The 18,815-nt window shown below is 35.5% G+C and overlaps 3 protein-coding genes and 1 non-coding gene across 5 annotated transcripts; 2 read left to right on the forward strand and 2 right to left on the reverse strand.

Moving 5' to 3' along the window:
* The first annotated feature begins 968 nt into the window (after window positions 1–968).
* Window positions 969–1,041, forward strand: Trnak-uuu. Its single transcript has one exon. It is a non-coding gene; the product is annotated as a tRNA-Lys (tRNA).
* A 216-nt stretch (window positions 1,042–1,257) lies between these two features.
* Window positions 1,258–3,541, reverse strand: LOC109854539 (ribose-5-phosphate isomerase). 2 transcript variants are annotated; one of them, XM_020427720.1, is made up of 7 exons: window positions 3,434–3,541; window positions 3,257–3,360; window positions 3,086–3,146; window positions 2,317–2,432; window positions 2,104–2,237; window positions 1,893–2,034; window positions 1,258–1,820 (listed from the first exon to the last, which is right to left on the reverse strand). In XM_020427720.1, the coding sequence occupies exons 1-7, from the start codon at window positions 3,519–3,521 to the stop codon at window positions 1,611–1,613; spliced, it is 855 nt and encodes a 284-aa protein (XP_020283309.1). In that variant the 5' UTR covers window positions 3,522–3,541; the 3' UTR covers window positions 1,258–1,610. The 2 variants fall into 2 exon arrangements, with proteins under 2 accessions (XP_020283309.1, XP_020283310.1); XM_020427721.1 differs by having other exon boundaries at window positions 3,257–3,520.
* Window positions 3,542–6,896: 3,355 nt separating this feature from the next.
* LOC109854526 (E3 ubiquitin-protein ligase KCMF1-like) lies at window positions 6,897–15,724 on the reverse strand. Its single transcript, XM_020427700.1, has 8 exons — window positions 15,418–15,724; window positions 13,532–13,699; window positions 13,197–13,336; window positions 12,845–13,041; window positions 12,220–12,412; window positions 11,826–12,046; window positions 11,126–11,621; window positions 6,897–10,886 (listed from the first exon to the last, which is right to left on the reverse strand). The coding sequence occupies exons 1-8, from the start codon at window positions 15,431–15,433 to the stop codon at window positions 10,692–10,694; spliced, it is 1,626 nt and encodes a 541-aa protein (XP_020283289.1). The 5' UTR covers window positions 15,434–15,724; the 3' UTR covers window positions 6,897–10,691.
* Window positions 15,725–16,124: 400 nt separating this feature from the next.
* On the forward strand, window positions 16,125–18,519 carry LOC109854551 (dihydropteridine reductase). Its single transcript, XM_020427748.1, has 5 exons — window positions 16,125–16,343; window positions 17,545–17,628; window positions 17,724–17,970; window positions 18,067–18,259; window positions 18,353–18,519. Exons 1-5 carry the CDS (start codon window positions 16,254–16,256, stop codon window positions 18,459–18,461), a joined length of 723 nt encoding a protein of 240 aa, XP_020283337.1. The 5' UTR covers window positions 16,125–16,253; the 3' UTR covers window positions 18,462–18,519.
* The last annotated feature ends 296 nt before the right edge of the window (window positions 18,520–18,815 follow it).

An 18,815-nucleotide genomic window follows, 5' to 3' on the forward strand; every position in this document is an offset into this window, starting at 1 on the left:
TTTTTATTTCAACTTTATAAATTTATTACCTCTTTCTTCCAATGCGCTACGCGTGTGTGATCTATCACATTTCCTTACGTACAACAAACGAGTATCTGAAATATGCAAAAAAATAATCGGTGGAAGCAAGCGGATTAGTGCCGATTAAAATCGATGCTAAGAAACCAAGTGGAGGTCGGCCGGTAAGAGTCACCGTGTAAAAATCATAGAAAAAGCAGCTGGGGTTAAGTACTTACATCGTTCCCACATCAGAACCCGCTGAGTTACGATTAGGTCGTTCAACCTAGTTCGCCGGTGATTGGCGGTCTCTTTCTTTTCCTTTTTTTCTTCCTTTCCCACCTTCGTCTGAATTTTCGACTACTACTTATCTCACGCGAGACGGTGAACGCACCTTGAAAGCTCTTCTTCCGAGAAATATGTGTATAAATGTGTTTTCGCACATATAATAATAATGCGAGACAGTAAATCATCAATAGTGCGCTCGCAGCTACTGGATAATAGCTTCACTTATGAATAAGTGATGTGCTTTATAAAAGGCGTAACGAAAACACTAACATGTGACCGTCTTGCGTATAAAAGAATAAATGCTATAAATACGTTTATGACAGATTTCATATACGGAGACACATTCAAAACAGTGGCGAGTCTTTGAGCAATCACTGACAAATATTGTTAATGTTCAATATAAAATAGAAAAAAAAAAAATAATAACACAAAAATAATTTACAAATTACGTCTATTCTTTTTAATCTTAAAATATTAAATTTTTATTCCTATTGGCTTTTTTGCGATTAAAGTTTTAGATTGCACATAATAACTTGCATCGTAAATTTTATTTAGTAACAATGTTTTTATTTACTAACGTTAATTGATGTAATGTGTGTATATGTATATATTGTACACATATATATGTATAATATTTTAATGAGAGAAAGGAGTATCATATCAAACACTTCACGTTCTAAGTCGCCCGGATAGCTCAGTCGGTAGAGCATCAGACTTTTAATCTGAGGGTCCAGGGTTCGAGTCCCTGTTCGGGCGAATTTTTTTTTTTTTTTTTACAGCAAGAAATCAAATAATATTTTATTTGCCGTATTTATATTGCAACGTTTATAAATTTTGATATTTTAATGTATTATTAAAAAAAAATTTATTAATTATAATAAAATTGAATAATAATTTATAATAATGGTATAAAAATTATGGTAAAATAAAAACAAAAAACGCATCGTACAAAAATGTATATATTTATTTTCGAATTTTACGGATACTTCGATTTAAGAACATGGAATTCTTACAGTGGCTTATATTTTCGAGATACAACCATTTTGTACTATATGTTTTCTTACAGATTTTTTACATATTTAACAAAACTGTCATTGCTATAAGATAAAAAGCAATACATAGTCTTTGGTTGTCTTAAAAAATCACATATTTACATAACTAATAAAAAAAATATCACAGACGTAAAGTCTGATATGTACGTAAAATAAAGTAAAGAACAGATCAAACCTAAAACCAATTGTACAAAACAGCACCAACGCATATGGCAAGATGTGACCTATGGACTTATACAAGATCATCATACATATCTCTCATTGAGATACACATTAAATCTTCCGGTTTGAACTTTGTTCCTTCACGCTGCCATCTGGCATGCCAAAGAAAGCTTTCTCTGCCATATTTATAAACAGACCAGTTTCCACGACTCCAGGTATTAGAGAAATTCTCTCATTGACTTGTTTCCAATTAACCAAGTGTGTGTCTTCAGGGAAATGCCAGTCCAGAATAAAATTACCATTATCCGTCACCACTGGACCCTGTAAATAACAAATTACTATGTTCACACATGCTTTATTAGATATTAAAATGAACAATGAAAACACACTTACGGCTTTCGCCAGAGCCATTCTGACTTTTGCAGTTCCTCCAAACATGTTTTCAATCCTATGTTGAATTGGCACATATGCCATTGGAACTACTTCAATGGGAATTCCGTTTTTGTACTGCTCTCCAAGCTTTTGTGAGTTTTTTCTGAAAAGAAATATATATGTAAGAGAGCTATAGATAATATTTGTATGCATAAACGTCATATACACTTACGTATAGTCCGCTATTACAACAAACTGCCTGGCACAGGAAGCAACAACCTTTTCTTGCAATAAACATCCTCCGCCACCTTTAATGAGATTCATTTCAGCGTCGACTTCATCTGCACCATCAATTGCACAGTCAAGCTACATCCACATATCGAAGTAATGTGTTTACAAGTTATATATCTTACAAAAAACTTCTGTAGAAACATTTAAAACGTACCTTTGGATAAGTTTCCAAGTCTCCTAGGAACAGGTTATTATTTAATATGAGTTGACGAGCTTGAAATGATGTAGGAATGCAAACTACTTTAAGCCCTTCTTCCTTGACTCGTTCAACTGTGAAAGTAAAGATTTATTATAAGCAGAAACAATCAATTGTGACTTGATATTTCCAACATACAGAGTAAAAGAGAAAGAAAAATTATATTTTATCAAAAAAAGACAAATGGTATTAAAAAGTGTAAAAGATAGCTGAACAAATGGATTTTACAATGTGAGAAGAATAAAACGTTGACATGTCACTGATAGAAAAAATCAAAACGTACATTTCATCACGTGCAGTAAAACATCCAAACAATCCAAAAAATAATGGGCAAAATATTGCAATATCAAAGTTGACATTTTAAAATTAAATTATAAGTAAAAAAATAACTTCCTGTCTATTAGTGTCTATTAGTGTTGCACTGGCTGTCCAATAACACAATTAGCTTATTTATCTTAAAAAATGTTATCACGAGAAAATGAAATTTTTCTGTACAAACAATTTTTGCAGACGCACATAAATGAAAATTTAATACATGTAAATATAGAAAAATAATTCTACATAAAAAAAATTAAAATTTAACTTTACTAATGCAGTCATATGTTTTATCTTGAAACAGATAAAAATGTTGAAATATGAGAACAAAGCATTTATATGTAACAATGTACAAAACGCAATTGTCGGATTATCTTCGAAAATAATTCCAGATAACAGATTATATTATTACCGAGTCTATCAACAGCGTAAATTATAGTGGATCCGCTACCGATCCCGATAACAGTGTCATTCTGAAAACAATATGCGAATAAGATATAAGCAATAATATAACCTCGCGCACTTGTGCGAAACGATATTTTGTTAATTTTTAACATGAATTTTTCACAGAAAATTAACTTGCCTGGACATATTCGTTCACGGCTTTGTAAGCCGCGGCTTTTTTCGCATTTTCGAGCGGACCCATTTTTAGCAAACTTCTCGGAACACCGTGCAAGAATTTGGCGGCTATTTGAACAGATGAATGGAACATGTGGCGACAAATGTTTCTAAATTTGTCTCTGTTTTAAAATATACGTACAAGAATAGAACGGAGGAGAAAGAGAGAGAAAGAGAATAGTGAAGAATGTGATCCAAAATAACGTCTCGCACCAATGGAGTACGTACATAAATGTTTTTTTTTATGACTGTTCGATTCGAAATCGATTTTTCAAAAATCGATTTCTCCGTGAACTCGTTATTTTGATTCATTCGATTCCGTTAGATCGATTCTTCAAAAATCGAAAGTCAAACAATCAAACAACGTCTTGCACTCCTTGTGCTGTTATTCTATTTTTTTTTCTTTTTCGTTCTCTTTTTACCAAAGTATAAATGCACATAATTTTAATTCAAAATTGCAAAAGGTGCGGAAAGTGTAAGTAAATCGGATGAACAGTGTACGCACAGGACTACCGCTCAGCACTGCACATGCGCGCCTCTTCGAGGCGCAGAACGTTTTAAAATGTCCAAAGTAAATGATAAAGAGTGTTTCATTTTGAACCCTGAGGACATTCTCTCTTGTTTCAAAATGATTTCGCAGAGAACGCAGAGAAAGAAAATTGTTGATCGAAGTTCGAACCCGAACAATTCCAGCATTTTTTTCGGGTATCATGACGCACAACGGTAAAAGAGAATCAGTAGATGCACGACAGATATTTTGATTTGGATTTCCATTATATTCAGCATCCACAGAGAGGCGTATAACACAGAATACAACCAAACACAATTTACATATATATTTCAATAATTATATATATATTATGTATAAGACTTCACTTGAAATTCTCTCTATTAGTACTTAGCAGATTAACGTGTGTATCAACACTTTCCGCTTCATCGTATTGTGTCACGCATAATTCTCGATCATCAACATACTTTTTCTCTCTTTTTCTCTCACTCTCTCTCTCTCTCTCTCTCTCTCTCTCTCTCTCGCACGTGTTCATTCGCTCTCACGTTCTCTCTCATTGCGCTCGTATATATAATTCATACATGTTTGTATAGCATCATCGTCGATCATCGAAAAGTCAGGTAAAAATCCGCGAAGTACTTCTTTTTTTATTTTTTTTTTATTTTTTTTTATTTCCTTTTTCAATTCGCGCGATATTACACACAAATCGACGTAGAGAAAAAGCTCTTAGCAAAACGTGATCGCTCGATTAGTCTTTTTCTTCAAATCGAAGTTTTTACGTTCCTCGAGAGGATGTAGATAGCATAAATTCGATACAGTTGAGGAAGTTCAACACTTGATTCGAATTTCAAATGTCAGCAGTGAACAATGTTCTTTCAGGAATTTTTCTTCTCACAAAACTCTTCTGTTCAATCTGTGCATTTTCTTTTTTTTTTTTTTTTTCAAAAAAAAAAAAAAAAAAAAATAGCGTAAAACTTAGTCACAACAAAACAATCCGTCAATTGACGCCGTCAATCAAGATTTGAACTTCGCAGGCACGGTCGCACGTCAAGGTGATGCGCCGTGTAAAGTGTGACAATCATGCGCTCTAATTAACGTCACCTATTGCGCAAGTAACTCTGGCGTGATGACAATCGTTTTTTTTCTAAGGTGTGGATCTACGCTTTAAACGCGAAAGGGTAATACGCGCGTATCCCTTCCGTGATTCTTTTCGCACAAAAGCCAATAGGTCTCTCTATAATCGTGATTTTCCGCTACTCTCCATCTAAACGGGCGAGCTTAACTGCGGACCGTGCCGACAGACATATATATACATACATAAATATTTTCTTTCTTCCGTGGATACATTAATCAGAATACAAATCTATTCACATCGAGAGTTGTACACGAACCGGGGCTGGATATAATTCACTGGCGAATAAAATAAGATTCTTCATCGGTTCCTCTCAACGCAAACGCGTTAATATTACAAAGGGGATGAGCGTAACCCGCTTTCCAAGGTGGGAAGCACTTCGGGGACGAGTTCAGCTCTTTATATCGCGGTTTCCTGCATATCAAAAGTTACTTATCTTTTGCGCAAGAAGTGTCTGCCAAAGTGTAGGAATCGGTAATTTAAAATGTTTCCCAATCGGATTAATATTATCTCTTGTTACATCTTTCTCCTGGTGAGAACACCAAAAGATAAATTTTACAAATTCGATTCCCATGATTTCTACGCCGTGACAGACACCCGGCGGAAAACATCCCGCGATCAATGAGTAAATTAAACGCGGTATATTTCTCACAATTCGCACGTTTCTTTCATTCGTTCCGGGGGAAAGGGACTTGCCGGACGAGCGTCCGGGACTTTCTTTTGTATCTCGTAAACAACTCGCTTGTCCCACACATCGCATCCCGATTTCTACCAAGGAGCAGGACAAATTCGCGTTTAGAATGTTTTTGTTTGCTTTTTTTTTTTTTTTTTGTTTTCTTTTTTTTGTGTTTTTGTTTAGAGAAGTCGGATCGCGTCAGTCTATGTGAACCACTACAATCAGCGCGCATCGTCTCTCTATTGTTTATACAACTATTGCATACGGCTTCTATGACCTTTCTTGTATCGCGCACATCGCGTTCGCATTTTTTCTCTCTCTCTCTCTCTCTCTCTCTCTCTTTCTTTCTTTCTTTCTCTTTCTCTCTCTCTCTCTCCCTGCACTTTGACTACGCTCTTGAAATGAATCAAAAGACAAAATATGAAAGAGCGCAGACGAAAATACGTTAATACAAGAAATCCGGCAATGATACATCGCATTATACTACACTTGGGTTTTGTATAACGATTACACGTCGTCATCATCATTTTTACACGACATCTTGTATCCAATTAGTCGCTTATGTACATATCCGTTTCGATATTCCGTGCGCCGGACACACATTCGCGCGCGCTCTTCGCTAATTAACGAAGTCATTAAAGGGCGCGTATGTATGTGCGCGAGTCACACCTCGCTTTAAAGGCAGCCATACACACACACACACGCACACGCACACACACACATCGACAACGCAACCGCTTACAAAAAAAAAAAACCGGCGACACATTCCCCCTTCGTTTTAAAACGATGGGTAATTGTCTAATATATTACAACCAGGCACCGTACTGGGGTCGCAAAAAAAAAAATTCTAGATTATATAAGCCTTAAGAATTAGATTAATAATCGATTATAACACGTTAAGAAACGATAAGTGTTAATAAGAAAGTGATAATAATACAATCGTTAATAATCAGGCTCAACAGAATTTTGCCTTTTTTTTTTTTTTTTTTTATAATTCTCACGTTTTCGCGCGAGCGTGTTCGATCTTTAAGCTCTAGTTTTTTTTTTCGTTTTTTTTTTGTTTTACACCTCTCGCATCTTTTGTCTCATTTAAAACTGCGTTACTTCGAATTTGTTTCGTGCGCAAACACATATAATTATCATATGACGCATATTCAGGATGCGATACGCTATCACGTGCGTAAGCACGTGACTCGCTCTCGTATATTGTAATCTATCTACATATATATAGCTTTTCGTCATTATATATATATATATGTATATGTATATATATATAATTTATATTATATTCGCTTACGTGGTAACACACACACACATACATACGTAAAATATACAAATTGAAATATTATTTATGTATTGCGTGAGGAGAAGGAGACGACTCTTTTTACCCAATGAAATGACGGAACGGGATGAGGAAGGGAAATGTCGCGTACGCTTTTCCTTTGGAGGATCTCAATAACGTCATTACGCTCCTGCTGCAATTACACGCGCATTTTGCACTAGATGTGCACCGAGAAACATCATCACCTTCAACGGGGAAACCCTCGTGTTCACCAATCCAATTGCGAAAATATTAATTGAATATGCAAATTATATCACAAAATTCTGAACCATTTTTAATCCACGACTTTAATTTTAAAATTGTTAAATTAATTTACAATTTATTCAAGCACAGTCGTTGAACAGACCAAGAAAATGGTTTCATTCTCGCATCGCAATCCGAATAAAAAACGTTCGAGAAAGAAAAATTTCCGCAAGACGAAAGTGACGTGGAAACAAGGGAAACTTAATTACCCAAAAATGGAAGTTTTTTTTTCTCTCGCTTGTGAACACAAATCTAACAAAACCGGAGATTGATAAAAAACCGATTAGAGCAAAAACTTTGTTTGGAGTCTTGCTTCGTTCCTGAACATAGACTTCCGGATTAGGCGTGTTGATGATTCGAGAGAGAAAGCAGTGGCACGATAGTGCAACATGTTCGTACAATGTCCGCAGTTTGATAATTTTGTATATACGTATGTGTGTTTATTAAGATTACAACTTAGTACATATATCATTAACTTCCTTCGCGCGCTAAAGACTCTTTCGCAATTACATCCGCACCTCTCAAAAAGAGAGTAATCAAAATATTCATCTCACGAATTGCTTTAGGCATTCCCGAATCTAATTAATTAAGGCAATTAAATGAACTCCCGCTTAGGTTAATTTTGATCTAATGAGCTGCAACTAATTACACAGGATCGTGACGAGCTACTCGAAAAGCATTCTTGCGTGCACGTGCATCGGATAAAGAGACGAGCAAAACATTTAGGAAGATTGGAATACATCGAAGAAACAGCAAAGGAAAATGTTAAAGAAACTATTTTTTTTGTTTTGTTTTTTACTTCAGAGTGTTAAAGTTTCTCGATCTCTTCCTCGAGCACGGAAAATAAAACAGCTATATATATATATATACGCGCTCCGAAGTTCATATAACAAATTCTCACACTAAATATGTATTATAATTACTAGAATTATTATAATTACTAGAATTATTATAATTACTAGAACACAACAGGCGAGTGATTAGCCACAAGTGCGCGCCATCGATATTGTGACATATGTACATGTTTTCACACCTTTTTTTGTTTTTTTTTTCTTTTGAAAAATTACCTCAGCGAGCCGTATAAGTAAATGTGACCACGTAATCCCGAACTGTGTCAAAGTTGCGACACGGAAAGCAGCAACAAATCGAGAGAATCGATTCTGATTCTTAACACGTACATTTTTCACAGCACTTTTGACCGATACGACCGAAAATGCTATTGTTGTACGAACGATATTTTTTTTTTCTCTCTTCTTCGTGGATTTATATAAAGTTTTACGCATTTTTTTTTATGTGAAACGCAGTTTGTAGAACTACCACACTTCGCACACAGACGCACGCTCGCACGGGATAACAGGCGAAAGATAATTTAAATCAATAAACGTAATATATATATATATATGAAATAGATTAGAGGAAACACAATAAGTATGGGGAAAAAAAAGACATAAGAGAGGAGAGGAAGTATAGATCTTGAAAAATTTGTATGAGCAGTGTTGAAATTGTCTTAGAAATTTTACAAAATCACACGTTCTCGCACATTTTTTGACAATTTTCTTCGCGCCCGTGTATATAAAGAAAATAAATATGTCGATATATTGTTTTTTTTTCTACTCGAAAAGATATTAGTCTGAAGTTAAAAAAAAATTAGACACAACTTTCTCATTGCCACAATTGAATTTATAATGAATTTTATTTTATTCCATAAATATTTAGATAATATATATATATATGTATTTTCCAAATATAAGCTTTAAGAGACAACAAAACTGTTTTACAAGTGTTATTGAATGCCTTAAAATGGAGTAATAATTGAATTACAACGAAACAATTTATTTCGCAAAAACTCCATGTCCAAAGTCCCATGTTATAATGTACAATTATATATATAATACATGTATTTGAAAAAATAAGATGAAATATTTAAATATTAGAGAAACATTAAAAATATATATATATATATCAATAGGCACCAAACAGTATGAGGCGTAAAGTTGCCGTAAAATGATAAATTTTTTACATTAGTTGTAATCTCTCCACTTTATGACATTTTTATGTGTTTTGTATGCACGCGTGCCAAGGGATGGTCCGTCAGTGCCGAAATCTTTTCAAATTGCATTAAATTTTAACTGCGTCTTCTGTTTTAAGAAAAAGTCTTTTTTTTTTGCATTTAAAACTTTTTACATCTTCTGTCCTCTCTTTTTGTAACTTCTTCTTCGATTTAGCGTGTTACAAAAATATGTTTATTTAAAATGAGTTAAAAAATGAACGGAAGTTTATATAAACTACAAATAATTTGCTTCCTTTTTCATCATACCAATGATTTATTGATTATAAAGCATAGTACAGGATTATAACGAGAAATGTAATCTAAGTGAATGTCTCAAAAATTGCAACAATTCTGTTCTCTCATACCGTTACATTCTTTGTGACATTAGTATGTATCTCTACCGTTGTCTCGCGTGTACCAGTTTTCAACTTCTAGTGCACCAAAAAAAAAAAAAAAAACAAATTACATCTAAAAGGTGGAGCAAAAAAAGTCAAAAAAAAAAAAAAAGTGCTGAAGAGTTTATTGTACGGACCAACCCAGGCATGATTTTGCATCGGTGTACCTTTATTTGCAAAATGCGTATGTTTTTTTAAAGTACTTAGCACTATTAGCGGTTGATTGTTCGACGTAAATTTTTTTTTCATCGCACATATGAACCGATAATGATGTCTGGCACTTCGCACACGTATCGTAGCAACAAAACGTGTGTAATTGTATACAATGAATTTGGAAAAGCATCACTCTTGTATACACTCTAACTTTACTGGATCACAATACAGTATATATATATGTATGTGTGTGTGTGTGTGTGTATTTGTGTATGAGTATGTGTATATATATATATCCTGCAGTACACATGCGTGCCCGTCCCGACGATAACTCCGACAACCGAACAGTAAACGCTAATGTCACTCTGTCCTCGTGAGGATTTTCTTTTTTAAAGCTGGTTCCTGTTTTTTACGTTTGTTCACAACACTTGCGCTCCGGCGGATAGGAGGTTAACGCCATACTATGTGGTGGCAGCGTGGAAGAACGTGGCAAGACTCGCTCGAAGAAGTAGTACACGCGCGAACGAACTCTACATTCCGAGCATAACTGCAAGAAGTGAGTTATGTACAGTGTTATATTCGCAAATATATTTCAGCGGCCGGTAAATCAGCCCTTGCCCTTGTTCCATGTCACGTAAACAGCAAAGATGGCGAGATTAAAGTTCGGGAAAGTAGTAATAGTAATAGGGCACAAGAGGATGAAGATGGAGGAGAGACGCAGCCAAGAGAAGGAGGAGGAGGGAAAAAGAAGGGAAGGAGAGGATGTCTCGAATATAATTATTAATATATAATATTATTATAATAACAATAATGATGAGGTGTTCTAAACAGTGCTAGGACTAGTGCTAGAGGGTCCTGTGTAAGGAATCAGGGTGGATGGGATACACGGGCTAAGGAGGGGTTAGTGTGGGGGCGGCGGTTCCGTAGATTGATTTCTGCCATCTACTGCCCTAACCGGCTTCCTACGCGAAGAACCTGTCACTCCGACCGAGCCCACTCCGCCTCTTAGGTAAGCAGGCGCAGGAGCTGCTATCGGTTCTCTGATAGTGCCAGTGCCGGTATTCCTAATTGGTGGCGGCAGTGGTTGCTGTAATACCTACATCACACGAAATTTTATTGAAGTCGCTAATATTAAATTTATTATTGTGCAATTTGTTTTTTATCATATCAAAAATATTATGTCTAGAACGGATCTCGAAATAACGTAATTTTATGTTATAACTAAAATGAGTCTCAAATAAGTTAAGTCTCAAATAAGTTTTTGCTTTTACAACTTTAATTGCTAAAAAAACATAGTAATTTCAAAATAATTCAAAATTAAATAGAAATTCTTACCAATGGCTGAGGTAACACACTATGCATCAATGTTTGCACTATAGGTGGATTTTGAGTCGCAATGCTATTAGGATTTGAAGGTAAACCCTGATTTTGCAGGCCTGAGCCCACGTTGCCAGTAGTAGCAGCAGCAACAGTAGCTGTGGCCTGTAGATTGTGTTGTTCTTTTTGTTGTGGTTGCTGTTGTTGTTGTTGTTGTTGCACGGACGCTTGTGGTGTCACGTGTTTACTTGTTGCTTGTTCTCTCTTCGTCTCTTGAGTTAGACTCAATTTTTTTATGGGAACGATGGAAGTGTTAGCGTTCGGTGTTTCAGGACTGGTTGTAGCAGTAGTTGCACTTGACGCCGGAGTTTGTACCACGCACTGATATTGCATCAATTCTGAGAACGAGAAGGCGAGCATTCCGACGATGAGTTCACGTGCAAAAAGGCTCCTGTTTGCACTTTCACGTTCAATATTTTGCAGTTGTGAATCAGACAGCGTAGTCGTAATGCATCTGTACAAACATGATGAAAAAAAAAATCACACATTTAGATCTGATGTGTCAAAAAGATATTTCAAGGTTAAATAACTACTTCACGAAATACACTTATGGAATTGATTAAATTTCTTCAATTTAACAACTCCATCTTGTTTTGGCATTTACAGAAGATATATCATCGTATATAAACGTGAATTAATATATGTAAGAAAAACACACCTGGGTAACAGGAACATAGCGTTCTGCGAATTGGTAGAAGATACACCGGACGAATTGGCTGTATTAGTCACATTATTGTTACTACTTGTGTTATTTGATGCCGCCAAAGTAGTAGAATGACCACCACTGCTGCCACTACCACCTCCGCTACCTCCACCACTTACCGAACCGATCACTTGTGTCTGTCTCCTCGGTAATCGTTCGAGTTGTTGTCTAGTAGCCTAAAAATAATAATTTTATTTCAGTGGTTTTAATATTGCTTATAAAATGTATATAAGCAGCATATCTTGAATGTGAAGAGTAGTCTTCAGTTATTTAAGAAAAAAATTGAGCAAAAAATGCATTACATGTATAATTTAGTTCTTCTTTTTATCATAATAAGATTTATTTATACCCGGACTTGTTGTCGTTCTAGTTGCAGTTGCATTTGTAACTGTTGTAGTTGTGACGGAGCGGATGAACTCTGTCCACTTCCTCCGCCACTTCTACGCACTCCCGACAACTGAGATAATAATTCGGCAATTGGGTCTATGCCTTCTCGATTACTAGGGCTCAGTCCTCCAGATGAACTGAAATGCATGTTGGACCTGCAGGTCCAATGATTACTCCAATGAACATTATCTAAGATGACATGATGAGGTAATGACAACAAGAAATTGTAGCCGATTACTTGTTATTGAACAATATAATGAATGAATTTATGTCTTGTTGAGAGTATGTACCAAGACAATTATTGTAAGACAAGTCTTGTGTTAATATATGAATATATACACATGAATTCATAAAAAATATTACAAAAAATTTGTAAATTAAAGTTTTTAAAAATTATATTATCATTAACAAAGACAATAACAAAAAAATATACAATAAATTTAACAAATTTAATAATAAATTTATTTTAATGTAACAAAGATAAAATTTGGGGTTTGTGTAATTAAAAATATCCTATAAATAGAATATTGAACATTAATGAACAAGTTTAATTGTTTACCAAAAATCTGGAACTCCTTGTTACATACCTACGTGTGCGTGGCGCACCAACAGCCCTGGACGGATGTGGTATCCGTCTAACGCCATGCCTACTTGCAGACGGTTCATCTAGAAAAGAGATCAGGTCCCTTGGTCCACTACGATGCTCTAATGTTAGGTGGCCAGCAAAATCATCAGTTACATGATTCGGATCACCACCTGGCACTGCTGCACATACTGGACAAACCTGCAAAAATACTCAAAATTAACGTATGTACAGTGCAACAATTTATATATATAAAAACGTGTGTTTTATAGCATTTTTATAAATATATGCAATACGTGTCGTACATACTTCATCTCATGTACAAAAAACGTACTTTTGTACTGTGTTTCACTTACAACTTCGAATGATATATCGGGATGATCAGCAGCAACATGTTCTTGGAGCGTAGCCTCAGTGAAGCCCATTTTCGAACAATAAGGACAGGTTAAGGATTGAGGCTGTTCGACACTTACTCCTTCACCACCATAGTATAATTCTATTAAAAAAAAAATCGATCATGAAACAGATTTAAACTTAATATAAATGTATAAAAATAAGAAACAACAAAGACAAGGTAATAATACAAGATTTTCTACACTTATATAATTTTATTGTCACTAAATATACATATAACAAAAAGGGGTGAATACACTTCTCCAATTGTTTTTTATAAAAAAAATAAAGCACTTACCAAAGTCAGATCTGGTAAGTATGCACTGCATGGGATGTTCTGCGAGGTGGCGTGTAGTACTTGCGCCTCCCTCGTAACAGCTGGCACAAAGATCATAATCGTAGCATACAAGGCACTTGTATCTACGACCCCGAAAATTTCCCTTTAAGCAGGAATCACAGCTTACGCCTAAAATAAACACACATTAAATTAAATAGATGTAAAAAAAAAACTATTCTTTAAAAACTGATAAAAAACAGTTCAAAAAATTTGAATAATAAAATATCAATGACTGTGTGTTTGTAAACATCGAAATCTACTTAATGTTAAATATTGTAGGACATTCTCACGCACACAATATATTAAAATATATTTACATGTTGCTCCGTTTCTTATAACATGTACTTTCTTATGTATAATAATGTCAAAAAACATCAAAGTGTCTTCTATTTATATACAAAGAAGAAGAAAAGAAAGAAAGAGACAAAAACTACTCATACAAAGAAACATAATGAATTAGTTAATGATGCAATTTATAAATCATGCCTTAAGAATCTCCATGTAAAAATATGTTCATAAATGTCAAATAACTACAACTGTTAGAAATTTGATAATAAAATAAAATATATAATACTTAATTTTAATTACAAAACACATCATGTATTGTGTGTAACACTTCTGAACAGAGTTGGCTGTTTGTACAGTACCAACAAAAGATATTTAAAACACTTTTTTTTGCCTTGCTAATAAGAAAAATTGCTACTAAAATAAGAGTCAGATGACTGTAACTATAAATAGCAATACAAAGCGAGTCATAGTCCTGTAGTAACAATGAAAAGCAAGAATTTAAGACAATATATGCTACCTGAACATAAAGAGACACATATTGAAAATAAGACTGAGCTTAATAATTTTATGAAAAAATATTTTATATAAATCTGTTTGTTACATAAATTTACATTTATTTATTACCAACAAAAAAACTTTGATTTATATTAATATGAATAAATTCCACATGTGAAATATTTGGAAACATACTAAATATCTTTCTAAGTGCTTATCTATTATCTTTATACTAGAGACAAGTGATAATTATATAACAAATATAATATGTATAATTGTGAACAGGAAAAATAAAGTTTTACACATACAAAGTACAGATTTTCTTCGACTCCAATTAAATTTACACACAAGTATCTGATATTATTCACAAAAATCTCAAAGAAATTAATTACAACTGCTTAAAAGCAACATGTTCCGACGAACAGAAGTGTTATTTTTATGACACACATTAAACAATGATACTTTATCCCTGAATAAGACAAGGAGACCATACAAAGGACATAGGTCATGGTGAAAAACTTTTTTTGATCAATTGTATAAGTGGTTTCATGCCAGGAAATTGTGATAACACATTAAAATAAGCATGCAATATGTTCTGCAAAGAGAAGACTCATCATCAGGAGAGAAGGGGCTGACTGGTCTAAAAAAGTTAGTCAGCTGAGGAAGGGTAGAAAGACCGTCTGACAGCTGATCAGATGGGGTGGTCAGCGATCGGATGGCGGGGCGGGACGCTTCCAAAATCGGTTGTCGTTGTGAAACTCGAGCGATTTTTTCGAAAAAACATCGCAAATCCGCAGAAATTCGCGTGAATTTTCACCGCGTGCTGCCATCTGGCCTCTGACATTAGGTCCGCACACGGGCCACGGGAATATCGTCCGTGTTAAAAGGACGTGTTCCCGCTGTTCGACGAGCCCGCGGAGAATCGTTTGGAATCTTTGGGGAAACGTTCTCGCACGGTCCGCGGCGACAAAATTTTTCGTCCCGCGTGATCATATCCGCCGGACGAGTGTCCCGCGGGCTTGACTCGTCAAGGTACGAAAGCGCAATGCACGCAGTGTACGTACCTTCATGTCGACTCATTTTCCGTTTAAAATCTCATATACGTCGAGCTACGTGGGCTTCTCGCTCGACCGTTTCGCTCCGTGGAAAGCGACAGCTGGCTGTCACTGAAGGTGTGCACCTCGGCGTCGCTCAATTACGGCGGAACACGACACGGGGAAAACATCAATCGTCAAACAAAAAATTTGTCGTTAGAATTTCCAGCGTAAAACCTAACCCAACTAGGCTGATGATGAACGTGACGTCACGCTAGACCGACCTACGCTCCTCCCGATTGAATGCGAGCAAATTATTTCGCGATATCGCGTGCCGCCTGCTGGGTAGTCGGCGCAATCGCGGGTCGCGATGTTGCCACGGCTACCCACCCTCTGTTGTCCCTCCCCCCCCCCCGAGAGACGGTGAAAGGATTAAGGCTGCGTTCCCAGAACTACCATGACCCCGTGTTCCAAAATTCGCTGCCGGTATCAAAAATCTATAGTTCACGTCACTGGCAGTGATTTTTTTTCAATAAACTTTCAAAATTTATTGTTATTGAAATTGAATCTCGCTCCCGAAGCAATCAGTAAAGATCAATTTTGAAATCGACCGATCGTCGTGCGTTTCCGGCTTTAAGTTTCAGGCGAGCGATCGTCATTGGTCGATTGCCGCGCCGTCTGGCGGGCATGCGAGAAAAACGCGCCAACAATTCACACGGCGAGATTTGACAATCTAGCTGTGTGCGACACTTGTTTCCCGGAATCTCTTTCCGAAGCATCCAGCATCTCGACCGACCGGAGTCGTCAGTCCTGTCGGTGATCGCGGAGCTCCGAGAATTGTTCGCTCTCGTTGCATTTATCGAACAATGAGCACCGTACTCGGACGTGTAATTGTGTACGGGGGCAAGGGCGCTCTTGGCTCGGCCTGCGTCTCCCAATTTAAATCGCGAAATTGGGTGAGTAACAGAAAATTCACTCGTTGCAAGTTTTGAATACGACGTTTTGGTTCGATTAATCGCGCGCTGGTCTTATCGCTGGCGGACCTCATATCGGCATATTGCCAAAAACTTGATTGTCACATGTTTCGTCTCGAAAATTTCCTTCAAGCAGTTAAATAACGTTGAAACAACGCGAATATACTGTTTTTTTTTTTGTTACAACATGCAATTTGTCACGCTACACAAAAATGTCTTTCGTGGGAGTGCCGTAGCATATGATTCGATCGAAACGGCAACGGTCAACTTTTTCCTCTTCTCGATTTTCCCGGTTTGCTACGGCGAATCGTGCCACACTTCGCGGGACGATTCGAAATTACACGTGTTAGAATTAGAATCGTTTACGAAATGTTGGGCACCCTGATGCTAAACTGTCAAAACTGTCAAAACAGCGGTTTTTTAAAAGACGTTTTGCCATTTTTCAAACACCAAGATTCAACTTGAATCTTGCTGGATTTATCTCAATCGTTATCAGTGTGACTTGTTTTGAAACCGTGTTGTACTTCGTTAAACGTGATATAATAATCGGTTGACTATATTAAGTAATCGAGTTTTTGTTTGTAAGTCACAGATTTGTCGAAATCTCGACGTTAGCGTTTTTAACATTAATTAAAGCCTTAAAGATCAGAATATATTTTTTTATCAGTTTCAGAAAGCGATGCTTCAGTATGTCTTTTTCGCAATCAATATAATTTTCCATTTTTTTCTCTTTAAATAAGACGTAACGCATTGCTTTAGTTAGATACGCATACAGATAGTAGTCAACAATCTGAAGGACATTGCATAAAAACTATGTATTTCAAGGTTGCTAGTGCAACTAAGCAAATCCTTTCACAAATGTCTGTTTAAATGTTCTGTTTTCTAACATTAAATATTAAAATTATCAACGTTGCTCTCCAAAATGCGAATATTTGTTTTATTAGTAATCATTTTGTTGATAAAAATTATTTTTATCATGTTTCTCATAAAATTATTACACTATGATATTTAATACTTTATTTAATTTCGGATTAAGGAATTGTTTATTAAAGATATTTATATGTACGTATAATTAATATTTTTCTGTATTTTGTTGATTTTTTGTTATTATAAGAAAAACATCTAAATTGACACAAATTATAGTTATTTTGCATTGGTTGGATTATTGCATTGTGATTTTTAGTGGGTTGGTTCCATTGATATGAAATCAAATGAACAAGCGGATGCAAATATCATAGTAAATCCGGAGAGTAATTGGCAACAGCAGGTATAATATTTTTTTAGAACTTTATAATTTTTTGTGCGATTTAAATTTAAAAAAAAAAAAAAAAAAAAAAACTACAGTTTTTAAATTATCTTTAGCAAGTAGAAGTTTTGGCCCAAATCAAGGACACATTGAAAGATGAGAAGGTTGACGGTATTATTTGCGTAGCCGGAGGTTGGGCGGGTGGCAATGCAATCCACAAAGATTTCATAAAGAATTGCGATCTCATGTGGAAACAGAGCGTTTGGAGTTCGGTTTTAGCAGCTAACATCGCGGCCGAATGCTTGAAGAAGGGAGGCTTCCTTACATTGACCGGTGCCAAAGCGGCACTGGAAGGAACACCAGGTCTCTTGTCGAAGAAAAATACAATCACTTTCACACACACACACACACAAACAGTTTTCGATATTTGCTAAAAAAATAATGATTTTACTCGATTAGGTATGATCGGCTACGGTATGGCAAAGGCGGCGGTTCATCAGCTGACAAGTTCTTTAGCTGCCAAAAACAGCGGACTTCCAGAAGATAGTTTGGTAGTCGCTATACTACCTGTTACTTTGGATACGCCAATGAATAGAAAGTGGATGCCCAATGCTGATACGAGCACCTGGACTCCACTTGACTTTGTGTCAAAGTAAGATACCACTTTCGCACATGAAACTAATATTTGATTTTATGATTTGCTGTTTTACGCATTTGTTTTTTTGTTTTTATATTTTTTCTGTAGTTTGTTCTGGGAGTGGTCGCAGAATCAAGATCGACCTGCTAATGGTTCTCTTCTGCAACTCATTACCAAGGACAACAAGACGCAAGTGATTCAGGCTTCCAAAATGTAAAACGAACAACGACCATGGGAACAAACATTCATGACAATATAATAAATGTAAAGATGTATATCTTGTTCTTATTGTTACCTAAAGAGATCCATATATTTGTTCAGAGACTTATATGAAATAATCTTTATTTTTATATACAATGTTGTGTCAACATCATTTACTTATTTGAAAAAAGCAAATAATTTTTACATTACATACATAATATATATGTGTATATTTTGTAATTTGTTTTGTTATATCGATGTAATATATATACAAATTATATTGAATGTTGCAAAAACAACAGCTGATCATTTCCAAACTTTTCTATTCTAACACATGCAAATATGTAATAAATTTATTATACTCTTTCTT

Source organism: Pseudomyrmex gracilis, unplaced genomic scaffold (assembly GCF_002006095.1).
Source record: "Pseudomyrmex gracilis isolate BER0280 unplaced genomic scaffold, ASM200609v1 scaffold_69, whole genome shotgun sequence".
Taxonomy (NCBI): domain Eukaryota; kingdom Metazoa; phylum Arthropoda; class Insecta; order Hymenoptera; family Formicidae; genus Pseudomyrmex; species Pseudomyrmex gracilis.